The sequence below is a fragment of the Aptenodytes forsteri genome, unplaced genomic scaffold (genome assembly GCF_000699145.1).
Source record: "Aptenodytes forsteri isolate BGI_AS27 unplaced genomic scaffold, ASM69914v1 Scaffold166, whole genome shotgun sequence".
NCBI lineage: Eukaryota > Metazoa > Chordata > Aves > Sphenisciformes > Spheniscidae > Aptenodytes > Aptenodytes forsteri.
In genome coordinates this window covers 2,094,104-2,116,472 of record NW_008796110.1, presented here as the reverse complement: position 1 = coordinate 2,116,472, position 22,369 = coordinate 2,094,104, and the positions used below count along the sequence as shown (strand labels likewise).

The 22,369-nt window shown below is 36.8% G+C and overlaps 1 protein-coding gene across 1 annotated transcript in view; it reads right to left on the bottom strand.

The window, feature by feature from the left end:
• Positions 1 to 22,369, bottom strand: part of GRM8 (glutamate metabotropic receptor 8) — a 395,144-nt gene that overhangs the window by 138,401 nt on the left and 234,374 nt on the right. Inside the window, exon 6 of the mRNA XM_009286787.1 lies at positions 21,553 to 21,753. Within this exon, the coding sequence (XP_009285062.1) occupies positions 21,553 to 21,753 (201 nt within the window). The remainder of the gene's footprint in view (positions 1 to 21,552; positions 21,754 to 22,369) is intronic.

Genomic DNA, 22,369 nt, shown 5'->3' with positions numbered 1-22,369 from the left:
GGCAGGGGGGTTGGACTAGATGACCTTTAAAGGTCCCTTCCAACCCAAACTATGCTATGATTCTATGATTCTATTCTATGATTTAAAAAAAAAAAAAAAAAAGATTACTTTATGTGTTTGTCAACTGAAATCATAAAATGATATCTAGCACTTATATCTCATCTCTGTTGTTTATACATGCATCCTTTGTTACATAAATCTTCCTGAAAGAAAAGATATTCAGATCACTACGTCCAGGAAGCTTCTCATATTGTCAAAATTATTTCTATTTGTTTGCAAAAGTAGTTATTATTATGCTTAAAAGGCATCTTTGTTACATTTCTGTCAGCTGAGTGCTACTTACAGTTCCATTAAGGTGACCGCTAACAAAGCAGTTAGGCACATGCATAACTTTACATGGACAGTGTCACTAAATTCAGTGAGTCAATAGATGACTTGCTTGTTAACTGCAATTTTATGTCTTAAGGAGATTCTTAAGTGCTTGCCTAAATGAAAGGTTAAAACCTTGTTTTTTAAATCTGACTTAATATTGATATTCCATAAGAAAAGCTTGAAATTCATCTTCCTCAAAGACCACTAAAAGATTTACCAGGTGAAATAAATTATCATGATAACATTGTAACACTCAAGGACTGCACAACAATAATACTGTATACCAGCATCACTATGTCTCAACATTTCAGAAGGAACATAACATAGGTAAAAATCTAGATATGTTTACGTATATTACCTGATTGTTCCTGTAGAATAAGACCTCTAGCCTTGTCAATAAAGGTACTACTGATCATGGAGAAGAATGAACTAGTTTGGTTCCATGTAAATAAAAAGTCCATTTAACAATGTCCTGCAGTTTCTAGTGGTAATAATTACCAGGTGCTCTTCATAACTGCAATAAATATTGCAGCAACGTAGAAGAACCTTAAACCAGATACAAAGAGGAATGTAGATTTTTTCTCTTTCATCTATTCTCAGAGTAAAAAAAAGCTAAGGGAACAGTAATGTCAAGGCAGAACAGAGTTAACAGGGGCAGCAGACACAGAAGCTTACTCAGTATTTTTTGTGCTCTGCTTGTACATCTTCTGTGAAGTCCTTCTGGGATGGCCAGGGACTCCTGGGAACTCCTGGAGGAATGGCTGGGTGCCTGCTGTGCCAGGGAAAGGCAGCTGCAGGGGGGTGTGACTTCCAGCAGCTTCTAACGAAGCTGTTCCTGACCAAAGGGTGCTTTGAGCTTCGAGCTCACTCTGAGCAGGGCGAGTCAAGCACCCATTCAGCAGGTGCTGGGAGAGATGCATGTAACGGCCAGCCCAGAGTGCAGTTCCCAGAGAAGCGGTTTCTGCAGAGGGTGCACAAAAGCCAGCTAGAAACCCTGCTGCTGAGGGAAGTGCTTATGTGCTCAGCAGTGGTGGTGGTGTGCTACAGTGCGTCCCCAGCACACACCTGAGCAACTACCCTAGGACATCAGAGACGCAGACCAAGCTCCCAATGGAGGATGCATCTCTGCAGGCCTCTTACTGAGGCTAGGGCCAGGGGATGATGGGCTCCCTGCCTACAGGAGGTGTGTGCTGGGGAGCATCCACATCACCAAGTAGAGGAGCTGTGCTGAAAGAAGGGCAGGAAGAGTCTGTGTTTATTAGGTTCAGAAGTGGAGACTCCCAGGATGTTGAAGCCTGAAACTTACAATGGCAGGAGAAAAGCTCCTTCTCTGATGGGCAACTACAGAACAGGGTCAGTGTGCTGGTAGCAGATGCGGTGCTGAGTCTGAGCAGGAGGTTGAAGGGGTGATCCTTCCCCTCTCCCGAGCACTGGTGAAACCACAGCTGGAGCACTGTGTCCAGTTCTGGGCTCCCCAGTAAAAGAGAGACATGGACATACTAGAGTGAGTCCAGCAAAGGGCCACAAATATGAATAAGGGCTTGGAGCATCTGTCATACAAGGAGAAGCTGAGAGAGCTGGGACTTTTCAGCTTGGAGAAGGGAAGGCTTGTGAGGGGGATCTTATCAGTGTGTGTAAATATCTTATGGGGGGAAGTAAAGAAGATGGAGCCAGACTCTTCTCAGTCATGTCCAGTGACAGGACAAGAGACAATAAGCACATACCAAACCACAGAAAATTCTGTTTAAGCATAAGAAAAAGGTTTTTTAGTGTGCAAGCAGCCAAAACAGTGGAATAGGTTGCCCTAAGAGGTTATAGAGTCTGCATCCCTGGAGGTATTCAACATTCAGCTGGATGCAGACCTGAACAACCTACTGCTGTAGTTCAGTCTACTCTGAGCAGAGGTAGGGTTGGACTAGATATCTCCAAAGGGCCAGCCTCAACTGTTCTGTGATTTTGTGAGCAGTAACTCTGTTTCTGAAGTCTAGTGATCCCAGACTTTCAGAAAGTTGCAAATGATCAATAACAATGACATGAATATTTGCAGCCATTTGGCTGCACCACCAATCCAGGACAGGTGTAAAACAGCCACAGAGAGCCATCTTTGCTGCCTCATTTCCCGCTGTTAAATACCAAATGAGGAATACCTGAAAAATCAACCTAATATGTTTCATGAGCCTCATCTTTAAATGCAAAGAGATATAATTTTATGCATGTATTGTCTGTGTGAATCTATGCAATGCAGACTACACAATCCTGAACGAGAAAAGAAGATGACCCATGAAACACCCACACTATTAATTGTTGTCAGCCCAGTGGAAAGGCTTCAGGAGCTCCACCCTCAATAGCTTTGTGTTGGAGGAGCTAACAAAGGCTCAGGCATTTAAGAAATTATACCTGTAGTCAAGGCACTCATGATATGTATAATTCTCATGCTTACTCTGGCATGGAAATGTATCATGCTTTCTCTTTACAAGTAAGATTGAATAATAAACTAAATAGCTGAAGATATGTGTAAATAGAAACAAATAATTTCATCTCTCTAAAAATGTAGCTCTAGATTATAATTAGAAACTAATAGGTAATTTTCTTCTAATTTTTAAAGCATACAAAAGATAGATATTACCACAGCTAAATGAAGTTTACAATGTTCCTTGCAGTTTCAGCTAAGGTAACAGGAAAAGAAGCAGACAATATGACACATGTAACAGATCTAATGAAATTATGAAAAAAGTGCATATCACATGGGGAGAGTGAAAACCTTTGTTGCAATGCCACAGATCTTGTCCGTTATAGATAATTCTTGATAATGCACTGAATATTCCCAGAAATTAATACGAGTAATTTTAATTAAAAATAGACAATTTTTTTAGAAGTGCTACTTTTTAGAAGACCTGCTTTCAGGAATGACAGTGGACAGGTCAGTGTAGAAAATTGCATACAAAATGATATAACCTTAGTATATACACAATGGAATGGGCTGTAAAACTCTTCTGTTACAGTCGTTTTTCTCATTCCTGTGAACTGCTCTTTTAGGATCCATTTAGCAATTAATTGCAGTCCTCGCTAGATGATAATGCTGCAACAGAAATCTACAGAATAAATTGTGCCAGTGCAAAAGAGGCAGTGATTGGCAGGTCTTTCTTAATTACGGCATTAGGTTTAGCACTCGTGTTAATCTGAAATTCATTAACATGTCTCCAGATACCACTAGTTAAATCCAGTTTGCCAACAGGCAGAGTCAGCTCTGAAATTAGTGCTTCAGAAAATCTTGTTTACTGCCTGCTGTCTTCTGAAAAAAAATCCACTGAGGTCAGGTTTTCTGACACATTGTTTGACTGGATTCCCAAAACAATTCCGTGATATTCTCAAGAGGCAATTCTGGACACACCAAAGCTAGAATGAGGTTTGTGCCAGAATCACTTATCTACAGGTAAATCTCTAATTTCTTCAAACAGATTCTTAATTCCTCTTTTTGTACTTTATTGATATAGTCCTTCATGCTGCATTTTCATGATCAATAGTTATTCTACCCATATAGAAATATCTGTAGGTGATACAGACAGAAATGCAAATGAGAATAAAAGCTACATAAATTTTTCATAAACGGATCATGCCAATGATCCTGGTGTCTTTCTTTGACAGATAAGTTATTTACTTTACAAGGAAAGCATGACACACATAATCTCTCTGGATTTCAGAATTTTATTCCATGGGAAATGACTCATTAAAATGGAGAAGGTGGGGATCAGAATCTGGACTGTAAAGTGGATAAGGAACCGATCAAAGAGATGAAATGGGTTGTGCTGAAAGTGTGTGGGTATTGGTGGGCTCCCTGTGCAGTTCTTCACTGTCTATTTTGGAAAACTTTAGTGTTTTCACTAGTGACTATGCCCCCAAAGGGCATTTTAGAATGTGCTAATTAAATGTATCAATAGTGTGAAGATGGGATGCATCAGTAATATAGAACGAACGAGGTCAAACATCACATGGTAGAATCTGGGTAATCTTAGGGACTGAGGCAATAAAAAATGAGATGATATGTATATTCTGATTCAGTTACAGGCTAATAACAGGAACTTTGCTAAGAGTACAGAGTACATGTTTCCAGATACCAGAGAAGAGAAAGTATGTAACGGTTCAGATAAATCTCACACTAGATTCTTGTCTTTCTTTTCAGTCTCTTTCTTCAGGCACATTAAGGATGTATTATCTACCTTCACAGTGTTGTAAAACTATTTTTATTTCATATTTTGATCTCTAATATAATTACACTGGAATTCTCTATATTATCCAAACTTTTTCCCAATCTTATTTTGTAGACCTTCCTTATTGTAGCCTCAGAGCAGTGGATTTGATATAGATCTCAGATCCCTAAATAGGCCATCATAGGAAGTTATGAAAGACAACCTGTTATTAAACTTTCAAATTCATCTCTTCTAAATCTAGCTTCCAGCTTTCTGTCTACATTTTCATTCTTATTTCTTTTTCACTCACATATCAAATGATTTTACATACATTTCTTAGAATACGCTGCATTCTTTCTTGGAAATGTTTGGTCATTTTGCACTGGATGGACAGATGTCGTAATGATGGATTTGGTGAATGCTACAGAACAATGAATTGTATAACTTTTTTCCTCATCTCATTTCTGTAGCCACGATTGTCAAAATTCCTCCCTTTCTTAGCAGAGTGTTGACAAATGACAACTGGAAAGTAGAATTATCTCATTGGGCTCCCCAAAGTCTTCAGAATTAAATAGAGTACTCTTCTACCACGTCTAATTCTTTTTGCCAGGTAACTTCTCCAGTTTGTTTGAGTTCCAAATAATAAATAACCTTGTAAGTACTGTTGTTTGCTCCCATGCACATTCTGTTCTTGGTTAATGTTCAGTTCCCCAGCCTTGTCAACCCCTGTCACTTATTGTCAGAATTACTTGTCTAACTGTTGTACAGACATACAATATGTTATATTCTGCATTTACGTGTTTCTATGCACCAATTTTTCCTACTGTTTTCGGTAGGCTCTTTGAGACTAATTTTATTTTTATTTTTCCTAATCTTCTTCCTTATTGGTATTTCCTCCCCTCTTCCTTTCCCACTGTCAGCTTTGCAACCTGCAGCTTTTTTTTCAGTTTTAAAGGTGTTCTCATATTGGTGTAATTTAAAATCTTGTTTGACAAGATGCATTTTAACTATCTTCTTCAATGTTAATCGTTTTGTCTGAAAGGAGATTTTATCATTTGGATGTGTCTTAATTAGTTTATAAAATCTCTGTGTATATGAGGGAGAACTCCATATGGATTGCTTCTCCTTTCACTGCTTTTAAAGCAGACACAAATTAGTAGCCTAATTTTATTATTAAATAATTTATGGTTATTTTTACTGGTATTGTTACTGGTAATTAGATTAACATCTCTCTGCAAAGTAGTGTTATCATATGGCTTTTGCACCTACTCTAAGTTTTGCCATTTCTTCTTGCATTTGGTAGACAACTTTCAGATGATTTACAATAATAACTCATCACTTTATTCTTAGCTTCCCTCCTCAAGCTCATTTTTTCCCCAAAAAACAGAATAGTATTGGAGTTGTCTCACCTGTCTTTGGAAATCTACAGCATTGACATCTAAAGCTGATATAGTTTTATAGATTTGCTCTGCTGTAGGCACCTCTACAGCACAGTTCATCTGGCTTATTTTAGACATGATGAGGTGAACCATGCCCCACTAAGTGACTTTCTCTCCATTCACTATAAAAACAGTGTAACCAACTAGTTAAAGTGTAGACATCTGCAATGTACATATCTAATGTGAAATAAATTGAATTCCATTCCTATACTGTTTTGCTTTATAAATAGCTAAAATCTCTGTGTCCCTGTATTATTCCATTTTTATATTTATCCCCTCTTCCACTTTATCTAGTTGCATGACACACATGAAACAAGGTGAACCTAACAGATCATAGTAGTTTTTCTACTATCTTTTACAATGCTAGGAAAAACTGCATCTTTTATCACCTACATCACCATGTGTCTATATTGTTTGCTGTTATTTCTCACGGGGAAAAAAAGAAAAAAAACAAAACAATACCATTATAAATAGCCCTTGTCTCTAATCTATCTACTGTTCAATATTTGTAGCTTGTCAATCTGCTGAAGTTATAAGCCCTTCTGTTTTTCTGTGCCTAACCTTATTACTTTCCATTTCCTGGCAACAAATCACATGGTTCAGGCACCAGCTTGTGACCCTGTCCTATGGGAGTCATGTTCATTTGTTCTCACCCTCAGTGCTTTGTCCACAGTTTTCTATTATTGTCAGGTTTCATTATCCTTCTACATTTCCCTACTCAGAACCCCTCTTGTTACATATCTGTCTGGCAATTCATATCAAGGTCTATGCTCATTCCTGTTAAATACTCCATTAGAAATCATTAGCAAGTCAGGACCATGAAGATGAAAGATTTACATTTTCAGAAATATTATTCCATTGATCTGGATGTTATTGATTCTGGCAGAGGGAACTCTGAGGGAGGACAAAGCAGCAGTTGTAGCAGTAACAAGGGAAAAAGACTAAGAATATTTATAATCATCTTTACAACATGTTAGGAGTAACAGATGCACATACCAAATCAAAAAAATAAAGGTGAAAGTTTCTAAAAATAGATCTGTATTCATTTTTCATACATGAGCCTCAATAAAAGATCTACATGCAATCTCTGAAGATGCTGAACCCCATGAGAATTACCCCCTTTCTTGACCACCTGCCATTTAACCACGATACCTCTATATTTACAGGGTCTGGGTTATCACAGAATGCAAGGACTTCACAATCTGAAAATCACCCATATGAAACAGGAAGAACTTTTTACAGGAGAAGGACCAACAGGAAGGTCAAAATTTCAACTGCCTATTTTGGTGACCAAGACCTGAGTTGAAGTTAGTTATCCAAGAACTGTCCAAGTGGCACTGACTTGCACATCCAAGTTTCTGAAGGACCAGCATTTACACTCCCATTTTCAGAAGCTCCTTAGTCCAGCCAGTGAGGCACACAGTTTCTTCTTCACCTCCCTTGCAGCTCAGACCCAAGAGGGAGAGGCAACCCTCTTTTTTTTTGCTTATGTCTCTGATCTGAGTTTTCCTCTCCGGAGAGAAATCAAGAGAAATGCAGCTACAAACTCACGGGGATCCTGGCTGCTGAGGGAGGCAACTCTCAGCTCTGCTGACATGGCACTACCTTGGCACGAGGGAGCCCTGCCCAAAATTCAGATGGGCGTCCCCTGAAGGTTAGCAATATTGGAAGCTAAGAGACTCCATTCCTGGAACCGATTTCCCAGAAGTTTTCACTCAAGGACCAGAGCCACAGAAAGAGTTTCTTGCAATTGCTCAGTGAAATCAACATCCTTGTCAGGAATATCAATTAATTGTTGGTTTTCATTAGTGATTGAACTGATAAGAACATCACTCACCAGTACAGCTTTAGGGCCTGGAGACATTCTGATTCTTCATAAAATTGATTTTAGCTTAATTCAGGCCAAAATCAAACAATTAAACAATAAGACAGAAGGAAAAAAAAATCCTTCAAATCAAAGCCTGTTTTTGTTTTTTTTCAGGTGACACAGGATAAACTGCATAAACAAATTTCTCTCTAAAGGCATTTATGCTTTGTAATACTATTTCAATCCAGTGTAAGAATTGAACTATTTTGTAAGGTTTTTGGTTTTCTGGGTCTTTTTTAGCATTTAATGACTTGAAAATTAGAATATACTATACTATTCCATGAACTACTAAAAACACCCCCATACATTAAGAAAATGTTTTTTAAGTGTTTGATGCTGGAAAACCCGACTTAATACACTTTATTAGGAGCGCATAATAACCTCTTGGCTGCACAGACTCAGACATCTATTCACATAACATGGCGTGCACTCGGATAGATATTAGACCTTGGCTGTGGAGCTCACATGGCATGCGTTTATAGGCATTAGTGGGCCACTTCTGTAAAAACAAATTGCCACCTCTTCTCCATACATGGAAAAAACAGTCTGTACTTCTCAAGTGACACTGGTGTCTGTTATTCACTGTTTGGCAAGTATAGTCAATGTCTATTATCAGCTTATCTTCATAGGAAATCTTTAATCTGATTATACATGAATATAGAACACACAAAAATCTCCTCGGTTATTTGGAGGACTCAAATAAAAGGTGAATTTCTCAGCTGCCATATGCTACCTTCTTTCGCTCCGCCTCTTCACCTTATTCCTTTTCAGTAGCTACAACCTCTCATCTGCATAGGAGGGGCAAGTTCCTGCTATTCAAACCAAAATAAGTTAGCTTAAATCACCTCTAAACACAGGTTCGGAGTCTTTATTTAAAGAGAATGATTCATGTCTTTAATTCAAAAATTTGGTGGACTGAGATAACAGCCAGTTATGCCTGCTACATACCATGCAATAATACATTAAAACACTGTAGTTAAAACACATTCACACATATACCTTCACTTTTGTTGTGCAAATTGGTAAAAGCATTAAGAACTTGAATCCCTAAATAACAAAGATTGTAGGTGCATATTGCAGATGGGTATGCCTGCTACAGGATTGCTGGCAGAAGGCATATATCTTTGCTCTGACCCTTCACATGTTGCAACATTGAACTTTAGGAGACCTGACAATTCAGTCCCCAGCACTTGTGGACTTATGAAACTTACTGGCTAAAAAATATCTACATTGTCTAAAAATGCCTTGAAAAGCTAAAGTGCTGTCCCAGGACTACCTAAGCAAAGAAACAAGCAAAAAAATAAATAAAATAACATTTGTAAGTACTTTTTGTCTTAATAAAAGTAACAGTAACCCAGAGTCACCGGGCATCAGGCAAACAACACAGAAACATGAGAAATCTTCAAAAGGTCAAATTAGGTCTAGGGCAAATTGGCTGAAATAAGAAAGAACCTCAACATTCAGCTGTAACTGGAACTAAAAAATGAACAACTTTCTTAGGTTTGGGAACATCTGCTTGAAGACTACTTTCTTTTTATTTTGCACATTCCTCAGAATTTTCTGATTCACTATACAAGGCTCAGGAGAACCCGCTTACTACAATAAGAACAAAACCACGTGCGTTTTATGCTCAGGTAAGCAAGAAATCTTGCCTAAGCACTTTGTGCATGAACAATATCCCTTGCTGGTGAGAAACAGTGAATGTGCAAAACAGAAAAAATTATCAGTGTTTGAGCTGCAGTTAGTCCATGCATAAGGGAGGATCAATACAACAATTTGTAACTATCAAGAGCAGGAACCTTTAAATGCCAGCTGGCTTAGCAGAAACCTTCCCACGGTGGCTGTATGTCAATATAAGGGTAATTTCCAAGCACCTTTAGTTGTTTTTCTCCAACATGATAAGCAGTGGACTCTAATATCCCAAGGCTTTCTCTTAAGATCTCTGGGTAGGAACTTGGAAGAACCATGACAGAGACCGCACTAAATAAGCCTTTCAAGTTTGCACAGTCTGGCATGTGCTGAGGAGTCTGACTGCCCTGTAGCTGCATATCCTGCACACAGATGATGACTTGAGGTTCCATACATCATTTTCACTTTCCACTAAAATGCATAATAATTACCTCCAAAAAGTGGGACACAGCTACCATAAATGGCCATATTATGAGTTGTGACTTAATGATACCTAGGGATATATTTATAAAACATGATTATGTGTGGCATGGGAACAGTGCCAATACATTTTTGTCTCTCAACTCAGGATGAAGCTATATTGGAGCAAAGCCATGGTAGTCCTAGAGTGGCCACAGGGCCAAACAGAAAAATCAAACATTGATCCAGCTGGAGCTCAGAGTGAGCAATAATGTGTCTTCCATGATTATATCTGTTTGCTTAGCCTTACAGTCAAAGGAAAGCAATCTGCTATTGAAGTCTCCATAAGATGTAACATACAGAATTGTGGATTTCTTGTTATTTTAAAGAGTTTGATGAGTATATGTATGGCAAACCTTGAAAGAAAATAAATACTAAGGAGACAGCAGGATACAGTGTGTGGGTGATATATGGCTGCTTCCTTTCCACCAAGTCGATTCAAACTCCACCTTTGTCTGCCACAAGCAAACACAAACTCCCTCGCCGTTCCACTGAAAAACATACAGCTCCCAGGGGAATATTCATTTAGTGAATGTCAAAGACTGTCTCTTACTGTGTTCTTCTACTCCTGCAGATAAACACGTGTGACAGAGAACATGTCTTTAAACTCAGGATGTTCTGATTTCCCCAGACAGGTCAGGTAACCACTATGTTACTATGATGCTTTCCAAACTCTTAGGAACTGTCTTCCTGTACAGAGCAAGCACAACACCTAACCTTGAAGCCGCATCTAAGTGACTAGATGATACTCATAATAAAAATAAGTAATTGTAATTGCAAATATTTTTGCTATCTGTTTGCTTGCCAACTGACCTTGATTTTGCTTTAACTTTTTTTTTAACAGTTCTTTAAAACAGTTAGGGTGTCTACTATTTTACAGTTGGTTTCCAGTATGGTTGATTAACACCGGTATTCCAGACCCACTAAAATAACAGTAAATCAGTAAATTTTCTATTGACGACACTACAGTTGGAACTTTATAAACCTAGTGTTGGTAAACATAATATTTCTGCATTTTCCTAGTTAGCTGATGGATTTTCCTTTCTCCATTAAATAATGAACAGGTAATATTTATTACCTACTTTTCAAGAAATATTTCAGCCAACTGAATGACATTGTTCCATTTCAGAATGTGAAATAAAAAGGGTGAGCTAATTTAACACAGTAGTTGAATACTTATAATCTCAGAGCATTCAGGTTGACTCAGTGGTTTTTAATGCTTCCAGGCACTGGCAACATCTGGACAGTAACAATCAATAATAATTTCTATCTGCTGTGATATTGGCATGTTATTGTACTTTTAGGACAAGATCACTGGTTAAAGATGAAAAATCTATTGCAATCATCTTTTAAGAACATTTTATCCTTAATTAATTAAACACTTGAATAGATCAGAATTTCTACTTCTTTATTGCTGGTTATATTGATAAATTCTAATTACAAATGTCTTCAGCAATTTTGAATCCCTATTTGTCTTAAGTTAAAACATGTGGGAAAAGTTACGAGGAGATATGTAGATAGCATAGACCTAGAATTGCAAATGCAAAAAAGTACTGTAGGACCAGAGACATAGCAAAACTATTGCTTGAAAAACTGCAAAATTTGGGGGTTTTGCAAGAATGGACTTAACTAGTCACTCCCATTTCTGTGAAAGTTCTTTTGATCAGGGTGCTACCTAATCAAGCTGTATTTCACACATTGCAAGGATGTTATAAGAAACTTGGAAGATATTCAATTCATGATAGCATAACATCTAACTTTTCATTGCTCATTGAAAGAAAATAAAAGTGATTGATGGAATAATCAACTATCATTATTACATGAAAACTCTTTTTTTTGGCCTAAACCTAAATTTTCTCCTTTATATTAAAACTACGGTAATATGTTGATAGTTTCTTTCTCTAACCAAAGTTGGTTGGTTTTGGTTTAGCTTGTTTTGTTTTCTTATTGGACAATGATAAAAAATGTTTATTAGCAAAAAATAATGTTTAAAAAACACGCTAGCTTCTCTAACCCTTTGGAGATAATACAGATATATTGCTTTAATCCCAAAGGGTAACTTGTAATTCATCTTTTATAAAACATAAAATATTTATCTGAATGAAAACAAAAAATAATCCAGATGTTGATGATAGGTCGTTCTTTGTGTATAGTGCACAACAAAAAAATCTCCAACAAAGGCAAAAATTTATCCTGTACTGCACTAAGATTTCTTGTTTCAGTGCTGGCTGGGTAGAAATATGGAGTCATACATTTATAGCTGCTTCGATTCTGCTTTCACTAGAATAAAAATACAATAAAAACTATGACTTTATATAAACTAATAACCACTTAGTGCTACTAAGATAGGATATTGAGAGTCCATTTGGATAGGACTTCTAGGAAGTCTTGCATTCTTAGCTGCACAGTGACCCAAATGCAACCAGACTAAAGAATATCCTCCCAGACATGCCCTATACTTGTTTAAGGCATGCTTCTGGGACATGGTTTCAGTCTCCTTTAGGTTAAAGGCTTAGGAGTCAATTACTTTATTTCTTTAGTGAACATCCGAATCCCAGACTAATATGAAAAGTTTGGGGGAAGGACCAAGCTCCAGTGTTTCTACCATCTTCATCTCAAAGCAGAGTTAGCACTGCTGTATCATATATTTCTAATTCCTTTCTGGAACTGTTCAGAGTCATAAACCTCTTCCCCTTGACTTAACATAGAAAGGTTGTACCACACCCTTTTACCCTCCAGCTGAACTCCTAAAATTTAGGCAAGTCAGCATCAAAGTTAATCATACTGGATAATAAACCTCACCCACTGTAATTGGTGGGTCTAAGGAGGAAGCTATGATTGGTGTGTACATTTTGATACAGTAGTTAAAAACACATCCAAATTTTCATACTCTGAAATGTAGCTGAGTATCCTCTAATAATCTTACCTTTACATAATTAGCTCAACTACCAGCAAATAAAACTGTATTCAAGTAGAGTACCAGTCAAGCTAATAGTTTGTTAATAGAGCTGTAAGTAACAGAGAGAAGCACCATTTTCAAGTCCATCTGACTGTGTAGGCTCTTATGGCGTGGCTTAAGAGAGTTTAGGCTTCCAAGTGTAACTAATAATAAAGACTATTCTGTATTTCCTATATTCCAAACTATTTTTTTTTTATTAAATGCTAATGTAATTATAAAAGTTAATAACCTAAAGAAATTGGCACAAATTGAAAAATGTTAATATGGAAGCCTCACTAATGCATCATCACTTTGAAAGTGTGTTATGTACAGAATCCACAGAATTGCAACTAAAACCTTTACTGCAAATTATTTTACCTTTAATTATCAAATGTTCAATTTTGACGATAGAGATAACAGGAGAATTGAGAGAAACTCTCTCTATTTAAAATAGAACGCCTCAGGAATTTGTGCATCAAGTCCATTTTATTTCAGGCTTACAAGGGAGAGATTTGGCTAAGACTACAGGGAGCAACATTTTGGGTCCAATCTGTTCAGCATAAAACATAACCTGCTGTGTGGCCAAAATGATTGGATACCTTAATCCTCAGGAATAACAGCAAATGCTTCCTCTGCTGGAGTAAATTAGAGAAGCTTCTGAGATAAACTATCTTCCACATATTTAATATTTCATACTATTAGAAATACTTTAACCAGCCTTTGAGAAAATCTCTCTGACTCACAGCTGCTTGGAGAAAAACATACAGAAGTAGATGAGTTGCTATGGTGCCTAAAAGCTAATGGACAGGCTCGCTCTCTGGTAGCCTTTAGAGGTATCAGCCTTTCCCATCAGCTATATGGAGAACTAGACACTTACTTCAAACTTCACCAGCTACTGAAACTGAGGGAAACCTAACCTATTTGCCTGTGAGGGTTGAACTGAATCCTATCACTTTTCTTTTGGATATCTTGTTTAGTTTGCTCGGATTCTCCCTGTTTTTGCTTAAGATCACATCTGGTAGCAAGGTCTAACATGTCTAACTTGCTCTTGAATACAGTACTGCTTTGACTATAGATCTGAACTTGGTTGATTACTGCTGAATACAACATCTCCCTAGAGTAGAAAAACTAAATAGTGTTGTTTAATGATGTTGGCAATGTCTGTTAATTATAAATTTATTCTCTCCTCACTGTAATTCCTGCCCTACAGTATTAAGCCTACCTGATTTCACTGTCATTCCCTTCAATACAGAGAAATCGTTATTTTCCTCCTTATACGAGAATCTAAGATTTGTCGAGATAATTTCACTGACAGTGACCTCCCTGAAGAATTGCTCTATTTTTTGTTTGTCAGTTATCAGCCATTACCAGTTAGATCACTTTTTACATGAATGAACTATAAATGTGGCTTATTTATACTACCAAATACCCTTAATAAAATCCTTGTTGCTTTTTTTCTCTTAATATTCTCTCCAATGAGTCTATTTCATTTTGTAAGTAAAAGTTGTTGTAGGAAAATGAAAAAGGCTCATATTATTCTGTTACAGAGGTACTAAAAAGCAATTCATTCCCCCTCATGACTGTCCTGCTGGCTTGCAGAACTGCTGTCTTACCAAATGGGTCATAAATCGACATATGGAAAAATTAATAACTTGTACAAACATTCTTACTTGATTTGATAAATTTAAAAGGAGATTTTAAATTTAAACATTTAAGTTAGGAGGCTTGTCAAGGTATTATTTTCCTCAAAACATGTGGCACACCTTCTTCCTGTTAGAAAGGTAGATAAGGATATCTGAAGGGCTTAATAATGCCACAGAACTGCAGCTGTGATATTTTTACACTGACTAAAAGGTAAAAAAATACATGCATTATGGATCCAGTTTCTTTGCACTCGGATACCTTTTCACTCGGAATGGCAAGGGTTAGTTTGTACTACTCCTTACTATTGCTTGAGTTTTTCACTTGATCATATTAGAAAACTGTATTCTAATATATCTGAATATCCTCACCTATCAGGAGATGCAAATCAGTTTTCATGGGTAATGAGGGTAAATCCTTTATCACCTTCCTTTACATATTAATTATTAAAATACTTTATGAATTAGACCTTGTTCCTCAAAACAGAGAATTGACCTCAGTCACATTCTACATCGTGAATTTTCTATGTGGAGCATATATACTGCTCAATTAATCTGTACTTAAGATCTGTACATAAGCAAAAGCACAGCTATAAATTGCACTTACTTTTAGGTTCTACCTTCTAATTTCACACCCAGCATTTTCATAATCTCTGATTTTAATCACCTGGATTCATGAGGTACCTAAGAATCACAGCTGCTCCAAGCTTTGCCTGCTGCGCATGCTTACATTATAACCATAGATCACTTGAACCCATTTAGAGTGATTCAGACCACTGTGCAATTTTAGTTTCTTGTATAGCCACCTGAATTAATTCCATTAAAATAATTAGCATGCCAAAGCAGAACTTATTTGAAATCATCCCCTGCACATCCCCAATAATAAATTAACAGAGGTAACATCTCCTTCCTTAATTTAGCATAAAGGTACGGGAAACTGGACATCAGGATTCTTTATTACAAATGGTCTGCCATAGCCCCAGTGCATTCACAAACCAAATTAGACATCTCTGAAACCATGACAAAAGTACATGAAAAGAATGAACTATTTTGAATTCTGGGATTTTATGAGTTCAGGTCTACGTTAGTTTAAGCTTTAGCCATGTTTTCAAACATTCCTCTGTACCACCAAGATTTTCGAAAAAATTACATGGAATTATGTCATGTGATTAACTTATGACAGAACAAACATCACAGATCTTAGTAAAACTGCAGCAGACATTCCCCCTTCCACTCCTACTTCTGCAGCTGAAAGCAGTACCTTTATTTCTTCAGCAGAGTACAGATTAGTGAAACTAGAGTTGCTACCGCAGTGAATGCTAGCAAGGTCAGCAGAGTTCAGCCCTTCCCAACTCGTTGTTAATCTTGTTTGTCCCTATCTGCTCATCTGCTATTATCTCCCATTATACTTAGATAGTTTTTAACCCTATCAGAATATGGTACCAGTGGCATCGTATGATGCTAAGTGTTTCTGACAGTACAAACCCCTAAATTATGAACTGACAATAAGAACTCATAACTTTAAAAATCACAGATGTGCCCAACGTCAACTATTTCAAAAAGGTTTTTTTCTCTATTGGTAGTTGTAGACTTGAGAGTTGGATTTTTAAAAATCTAAGTTAGGAGTATAGCTCCAGTACATTTTAAGTGGGACATTTAGCTTTTATGTGCTTAATGCTTTAAAAAATGTCAAAACTTATCAGCCTCAAACGGCACCATTTTAAAGCTTCTGTTTTAATGATAAATAATGATTTGAGAATGCAAATTTTGTACTCAGTGAAAGAATAGAGAGGTGTCAGCTTTCTTCAAGAAAACATTTAAAACAGTCTGCTCTGAATATTAAGTCAAAAGAGTTTTGCACAGATTGATGTCTTAGCAAGTTCAAAAGATAGAAGGAGAAGATGAATTTTGTAAACGGCTGATTCCACAATAATGACTCTATGGAGGGATCAAAATTCTTCATGAGAAAACCCATTCTTCTTTTTTTTAAAAACTATCCTCTATAGATACTGCTTTCTTGGGAAAAAATATTACAATGTAGAGTGATCATTAATTTTTTGTTTACAAGTGTCGACAACTTAGTTTGAGTTTGCCTGCTAGTTTCTGTTCATATGTCCTCATTCGCTGGTATCATTCTGCTGTTTCAGGCTGAAATTTTGCATGTTTGCTTTTTAAATGGGGCTGATGTTGCATGTGTGTGTGTCTGTGTGTGTGTAGCCAAAATTAAACTTTTCTCAAAGGCATTTAATTAACATATCTAAAAACCAAATAACAGCAAGGCTTACTAGTCCACTCAGACTATGAAATTAGTTCCAGAAGAATAGCGCAAAGGTAACATATGTTCATTTAATATTGTAAAGCAAAGGTAAGTGATATACTTTTCTTTCAAGTCCAGCTAGGGCTATAGAATCACAGCATGGCTCAGGTGGGAAGGGACCTCTGGAGATCTCCTAGTCCAATCCCTCTGCTTAGAGCAGGCTCAGCTAGAGCAGGTTGCCCATGTCCAGCCAGGTTTTGAATATCTCCAAGGATGGAGACTGCACAACTTTTCCAGGCAACCTGTTCCAGTGTTCTTGTAGATTTGTCACAAAATCCCAGCAAGCAACGTAGTTGCTTTATTTTGTCCCAGAGAAGACCAGAGAAAAGGTTGCAGTCAGACTCGGAATTTATTTCCTGAGTCTCCTCTTCACCAGGAGGGGGAAGTGATGTTGCAGTGAACTCTGGCAGAAGCAGACATTTATCTAAGCATTGACGGCAGGGGGGAGTCAGTGCTTCCACCCATTCCCTGCTCCCTTCTCACTTATTCCTGCTCACCAAAAAGATGTCAAAGTAGCAAGTATCCCTGTTCACCTGGATAAGCAAATAAGATGTCTGTTTGCATGTATGAGAGTATAGGCCAAATTCTGCCCTTACCTTTAAGATTAAGTGAAAGACTTATATTGTAATATCTGTAAATATATTGTGTTATAGTGTGTGATGTTTTCTTGATATTTATCCCTGGAACTAAAAAAGAGTGAACTTTATTCTATATAAAGTGTTTTATGTACAATATAAGCAATGATCTTTATCTTTGGAATTTAACTATAAATTTTGATCTTCACTTTTGTAGTGGGACAGCTGGGGAGGAGGGCACTGATCAGTCTTACCACTTTGTGTTTTATTCCCACCCAAGAAATAGCACTCTGTCCGTGTTGTCATCTTTTTTTTTTTTTTTTGTCTTGTCCAGAAGGAAGTACAAAGATACACCTTTTTCTTAAAACCAAAACCAAAACAAAACCAAACCACCTTTGAAACACCTCCATCCACCACAAATGCATGTTCAAGTTCTGTTTCTGTTAAATGATGAGCACTTATGTTGAATTCAGCACTTCTCATAAAACACTCAGCACATGCCAGGGTAAAAACTCTTAGAAAACATCTGCTTATTTTGTAGACAGAATAATGAAGTTAGAGTGAGAACACTAGAGCAATGTGATGGGAGAACATACTGAATCATGCCACAATTACACTATTGCGCATATCACCATTTATAAACCTAATTAACAGAAAAACTATTAGCTTTACATTACTTTAAATATGAAACACCAGTGTCACTTAAATATCTCATTTTGTTTGGATACAAAAACCGGTAGGGAAAATCTTTCAAATGTGATACATTTATTAAAATAAGAACCATAAAGTGACAACATTCACTTTTTGCCTGGGAAAAACAAAGATAAGTAGGAGCATGAAACTTCTGAAAGCTCTAAGTATTCCAATCAAATAACCAGAAAGGGGTGGTTATGGTCTACTAGCAGTGACCTCCAAGAACACAGGGAACTAAATATGCTGCATCTCAGCACACTGGTTTTATATTTTCCTGTTGTTTAAAAACTCCTCTTTTGATGTACACAGCAATAGGCTATACCAGTTACATGCTAGAGGTTTCTTTTCCTATGAAATTAAATTAATTATTAAACTTCCCATTATAAATGAAAAACAATTGTTTTTAGACACCATACTTTGCTAGCTGTCCCAAGAAAAACACAGGCAATAGTAAAACAGGAGACTACACTCAGCAGTAACTCAAATCTTATGTACAAATATTTTTTTTTGTTCCTATTACAAATGAAGAAGTTCTATCCCCTTTAAAATCATGCTGAACTGTGAGATTTTCTGCATTTAGCATACAACTGGTAAAAGAATATCTAAGCAGAAACAAATGTCGTATCAATTACATCAGTACACTGTGCTCTGGTGGTTATGATCACCCTTCAGTCATGAAGGTGTCATGGAATATTACACAGATGAATCCTTCAGGGGAACAAATCTTCTACATCATTTGTAAATAAAAATAAACAGACTAAACAAAAATAAACACATTTCAAAGTAATTACTTGCAATCAAAAGCAAAACAGTTACTCCAATAAACAGAAATACGTGTTTTCTTCCCCTTGCAAACACCCTCCATAAGGCAGACAGGTGTCCTTCGTAATACAGGTCATACCTTGTGAGGTGAAACCTAGTAAGTTGAATGTGACAGGACATTGCACCTACTCATTACTACCTTGGTTAAGAGGGATATACTGAATTAAGAGAGGTGAGAAGTTGGTTTAATACGCGTAAGGGTAGAATCATGTGGGGAAACTGATATTGAATAAAAATTAAAACTGTCTGTCTCAAAAATGCCAGTTACTTCTTGATATTAGAAATTATTATCATCTTGAAGAGCAGAGGTTTAATTCTAAAACACAGGAAAAGTTGTTTAAGCATAAGAAAAAACTTTTTTACTGTGAAGATGATCAAATATTGGAACTGACTGCTAAGAGAGAATTTTGGAAGATTTTCCATCCTTGTATATATTTAAAACCTGACTGGACATGGTCCTAAGCAACCTGATTTGGCTGATCCTGATCTGAGCAGGGGGTTGGAGTAGGTGAGCTCCAGAGGTCCCTGCCAACTTCAGCAATGCTGTGATCCTGTGATTGTTAGGATACAAAAAAGCTACCTTGAATGGCTGTGAAAGCCAGGGTTTTCCTTTCATGTATCAGTTCACTTTTAATATACCACATTATTAATGATGGAACCTAGGATGCACATCAAAATCCACACACAGCACTGCTTCAGCTCCCAGCACAAGAGGCCTAGCAATCTCTGTAAATATTCACCTCTGTAAACCAAGTCAGACACAATAGCAGTGCTGTCCTGAGGAACAGGAATTTGGGATTAATAGGAAAAGGCAAAGGGTTAAAGACTGTCCTTGGCTTATGCCTCCCAACACATGACCGAAAAAAAGGAAATATTTGGGCATATAACACACCCAAAAAAATTGGTACACCAGTATGTAATCTGGACTAGCCTAGTACAGGGAACAGTTACCGTATCCCATGGGACAGAAAGTTAACCTCAGAGAAATGTTTCTTTTTTTTTTTTCCTTTTTCCTCTCTTTCAGTAAATCACTAGTTCAAAACCAGATACTTTTTCATTAGTGTCCAGAATGCTTTATCCCACTCTTTCATCTCCCCTTGTTGCAATACTTAGTCAGCCAGAGAAATCATGACAGATATTGATGAAATACAACAATCTAGGGAGAGAAAGGTTTCACAGAAAATGTACAGCTTATCTTTTTATGCTAAACTTTCATGCTCACCAAATGAAAATAGATCACTTTCTTTGTGCTTTAACAACACAGGCCCAGAAGAATATCTACTAGAAATGCAGATAATTATCGCTGCAAACCTTACAATATGTTGCCTACCTTTGTCATCATAACAACATTTCCCATTTGCCAGCAAGATATTTTGCTCCAGGTTTTCTTTAAAATCACTAAAGAATCATTTAAACTCCCTCTATCTTTATATTCCTGGAGACAGGGATTCCCTTTTCATGAAAATTGCATAGGAAAAAAAAAGTTTTAGAAGAGGAAAAAATTGTGAACTACAGCCAACATTCATATCAACCAAATGGTCTGGTATAGTACCTAAAGCAAAAAAAGCTTCCACTCAGAAGCTAAATTCAAAATGACCTTGTGCTTTTTTCAAAAAGGCTGGCAGCTGAGGTCATTGGAATAAATTGTAATAGACAGTGCTTCTCTCTGCATAGTTAGAAGGCATGTCTAGTACGTGAATTACCACCAAGTAGGGGAAAAAAACCAACAAAAACACAGCAAAGAACATTGTTCCATTTCTTTATAAAATAATGGTAAATATAATCTACAATAATTATGACTTTAATGAAATAATGTAGGTTTTCAGCAACTGTATTTCACCATCAAGTATGTTCTACCCTTTTCAGTTACATATTCATAAATTAATCCTGTTCTTTATTGGCCTCTACTGTTAACAGCATAAGCATCTGTAACTATATTTCCCCAGCAGGCAGATCCCAGCTGCACAGAATATTATGTAGTGTTTTTTAAATATATAAATTGTAGCTGTGTTAAAGCTCACTAAATCACTGAGTCAAAAACAATGAAATGGAAAAGAAGCTGGAACTGCTAGTGAGTGTTTTAATTGAGATTTAAATATGCAAATTGAAAGCAAACTCCTCACTGTTCTCTTTTGTAAGGAAATTGTTAACAGTAATTTCAGAAGAAGGCAATTTTCAAAAGGGTATTTTTTTCAATTCATTCTCTTGCAAACACATAAGCAACCTCTGTCAAAGGATTTTAATCTGTCAGTAGGACTGCATGAGTCCTCAACTTGTTTCTAGAATAGCAGCTTTTCACCGGAATATTTTGATCGACAGATTCTTATTTTTAACATCTGTCTTTTTTGGGAGCAGCTTAATGTTAAGATGAAAAATACACTTGGGGTTTAAAAGCAGGTGGAAAAACTCACAGTTCTGACTAAATGAGAACTGCTTCTAATCCTGTTTTCCACTGTGCCTTAAAGCATCCTATATAAAGAAGAAAACACATCCTGTCACTTCTGAAACATTTAAAGAAGAAAAGGGGGGGGGGGAAAGAGTACATGTAACTTACCGTTAAAGTTTACTGCCCGGATATAGCTAAGTAGTTCTTTACCATCAATTGCGCTCATCCTTGCACATAGACCAATATATCCAGAACAGAGATCTTTATGCATGTTGTGTAGTGCATAGGCCATGGAATATACTGCATCAATTACAAACTGAACTTTTCCTTCTTGCTCATAGGCTGAATCTCTTGCAATTCTTTCTAAGCCTAAGGAAGAAAGAGAAAGAGTCAGTTTACTTCTATTTGTGTGTGTGTGTGTGTACGTGCATGAGTATTTACGTGCAAAAATTCACAGTAGAACATAAATAATTACAGTCAGATTGATAGGTAAAGTTAGGACTCATCTATCCGTCACCTAAATAAACAAGACAAGGAAAAATATGGCCATCTGGTTTTGCCTCTAATCATTGTACACTGTGCCAGGTATATAAACAGTATGTTGAGTTCTGGGCTGGGAAAGAGGACAGAACATTTCATTACAAGAAAAAGAAATATAGATATATATATATTTCTACAATCCAGTAGAAAAACTTTCTTTCCACCTTATTGACTTTCGTTCAACAGCTGTTTATTGTTATTTATAGGACACTTCTACAGCAGCCTGCCATTCTGTTTTAGAAAAATTTAAGGCTACTTTGATTTTTATCCCTGTCTGTTGTTTGATAAACATTATTTAAACATGTCAGGAAAAAAAGCTGAATGCTTGCCAAGTGATGTGGCCATCTGTCTCCATATTGAAAAGTGCTTATTCTGAGATTTTTTTCCTGTATTTACTAGTGAATTATGGTTCACATTGAAAACCGTGTACTGTCTGCTATTTCCT